At 35.3% G+C, this 2,500-nt stretch overlaps 1 protein-coding gene across 2 annotated transcripts in view; it reads left to right on the top strand.

Moving 5' to 3' along the window:
• LOC136853089 (protein O-mannosyl-transferase 2-like) overlaps positions 1-2,500 on the top strand; it is a 52,064-nt gene that overhangs the window by 35,072 nt on the left and 14,492 nt on the right. For both annotated transcript variants that reach the window (XM_067128404.1, XM_067128405.1), the window contains exons 15-16: positions 429-517; positions 1,092-1,246. In XM_067128404.1, the coding sequence (XP_066984505.1) occupies positions 429-517; positions 1,092-1,246 (244 nt within the window). The remainder of the gene's footprint in view (positions 1-428; positions 518-1,091; positions 1,247-2,500) is intronic.

The raw sequence follows: 2,500 nt of genomic DNA, 5'->3' as shown, positions 1-2,500 counted from the left end.
TATATATATATATATATATATATATATATATATATATATATATATATATGTATGTATGTATAATATATACACATACATATGTGTATATATATAATATATATATACATATATATATATATATGCATGTATATTTTTATTTTTGTATATATTGCATAATGCAGCGATTGACATAATTTTGACTACCATAAGGTATATGAAAGAAACTTGAAAATTACCTTTATTTTTGTATATATTGCATAATGCAGCTATTAACATAATTTTGACTACCATAAGGTACATAAAAGAAAATTGAAAATTACCTGTCTTCCTTAACGATATACTTTCTAATCTTATCAAAATGCGAATGAGAGTGACAATCACTAAGGAACTACTGCTTGCGTATACATTTGTCTTTCAGCACCTTATATTTATTTATTGATTGTTCTCAGGGGCTTCGGTCAGCATGAGATATCCTGCGGTGGTAATCTCATGGATCCGTACACAGACTGGATGGTCGAGCAGCAAATGAATCCCTATTGTAAGTAAAATAAATCGTTATTATTGATAGGTAATTAAAATGATTGGTGTTCGAATATATATATATATATATATATATATATATATATATATATATATATATATATATATATATATATATATACATATATATATATATATATATATATATATATATATATATATATATATATATATAATATATATACATACATATATACATATATCGGACTACATGTAGAAGTTTCATGTACCTGAACAGTACCTCCGTTAGATTTTCTCAAGGGTAAATCGTTCTCTCTCTCTCTCGCCCTTTGGTATAAATAATTTTTTTCAAACCTCTCTCCTTTTGGTAAAATTGATTCTCTCTCTCTCTCTCTCTCTCTCTCTCTCTCATGCAAGTGATTCTCTTTAGAAACTAGCCTTCTTTTGGTAAAAATTTATTTCATCTTTCACCCTCTTGTACAAATAGTTTTTTCAAACCTCTTCCCTTTTGGTAAAATTTTTCTCTCTCTCTCTCTCTCTCTCTCTCTCTCTCTCATCACGGTCTCTTCTCTGTCCCCTTCTCAAGCACTCTCAAGTGGTTCTTCTTTCAGTGCCCAACAAAACGTTCGAACGTTTCGAGACGACCTTCCTCTCGCGCTTCTTGGAGACTCACCGAGTGATGACGTGGGTCAATTCTCGCCTGAAGCCAGAAGGAAGCGACATCTACCAGTCCCACAGGCCTTGGATGTGGCCCATCTGCGTCAAGGTGCGCCATTTTAAAATGTCTTCCCTACATTTTGTTGAAGAATGATAACAGTTTTATGGATACATACATGTTTTGGTCAATGGTAGGAGTTTGATTGAGAAAGTAAGGTAGGTGACAGAAAGGTTAATTAATAGGAGAATTAGAGTGTTGGTCTAGGCAAGAGGATGTGTGAATTAGGGGTTTGTTATGATACTTCTAGCTTAGAAGTTTGGAAGGAAAGGGGAACGTCTGTATGTGACATATTTGGAGGCAGACAACATTTCATGACTGTACCGGTACAAAAGCAACATGGAGAATATTGAGAATGTATGATTTAGAAGATAAGTTCGAGTGAAGGGATTACAATAAAAGAAAAAAAAAAAAGGTTATGTGGACGGGAGGATGAATGGTTTGGTGAAAAAATGGGGATGAGATAGGGGTGTTTGTTTCCATGGCTGTTTAATATCTTTATGAATGAAGTTATGTAGGAAGATTGCGTTTAGATGCAAAGTTGTAAATAGAGTGGAATGATTGTTTACAGATGACAAAATATTGACCCGTGAGAGTTTAGATAAAACGCAGAAACTAGTGAAAGTGTTTGCTAGAGGAGAAAGTTTGAACTGTGAGCAGTAGCAAGATTATGAAGGTGTATGGAAACCGAGAACGTGGAGCAACTACTTACAAATATGAGGGAATCAAGGAAGGTAGCAGGAGCAGGATGTGTGCAAGAGATTACGAACAGACTTGAGGTGTCAGGGGAAGCCAAACTTGCAATTATGGAGGTAAAGTGTGGATGTTGAATTTTAACAAAAGAAACAATGCTGAAGCATTCTAGATGATTACTTGTGTGGTATTCGTGGTCTAAGAACTGGAAGGGTGAAATTTATGGAGATACGTAGAAAGGTGATTATAAGGTTAGCTTGGGTAGAAGGATTGATCACAAGGGTTTGAGATGGCTCGGGAGTGTGGAAATAGTTGAACACTCTAGATTGGAGGAGAGAATGTGTAATCTGAAAATGTTAAGGAGTGAGGAAGACCTAAAAAATTCTAGAGGGTGCCCTCTCTCGACCCCGCTTCCACACCCGGTGTGGAAGAGGGGCCGAGAGAGTGTGCGCAAGATAGAGGTGAATGGTGTAGCCTGTGATAAGTCCTCTTATAGTTGTATGAAGCCGTTATTAATGTTGAGGATTTTTACCTTAACATGGAATGCATCTGAGAATCAGCTGATAAAATGTGAATGTGAAAGTGACCATTTCCTGTTTCTTTTGGGAGCCA

The sequence above is a fragment of the Macrobrachium rosenbergii genome, chromosome 26, assembly GCF_040412425.1.
Source record: "Macrobrachium rosenbergii isolate ZJJX-2024 chromosome 26, ASM4041242v1, whole genome shotgun sequence".
Classification (NCBI taxonomy): Eukaryota; Metazoa; Arthropoda; class Malacostraca; order Decapoda; family Palaemonidae; genus Macrobrachium; species Macrobrachium rosenbergii.
This window is presented reverse-complemented; position numbering and strand designations above follow the sequence as displayed.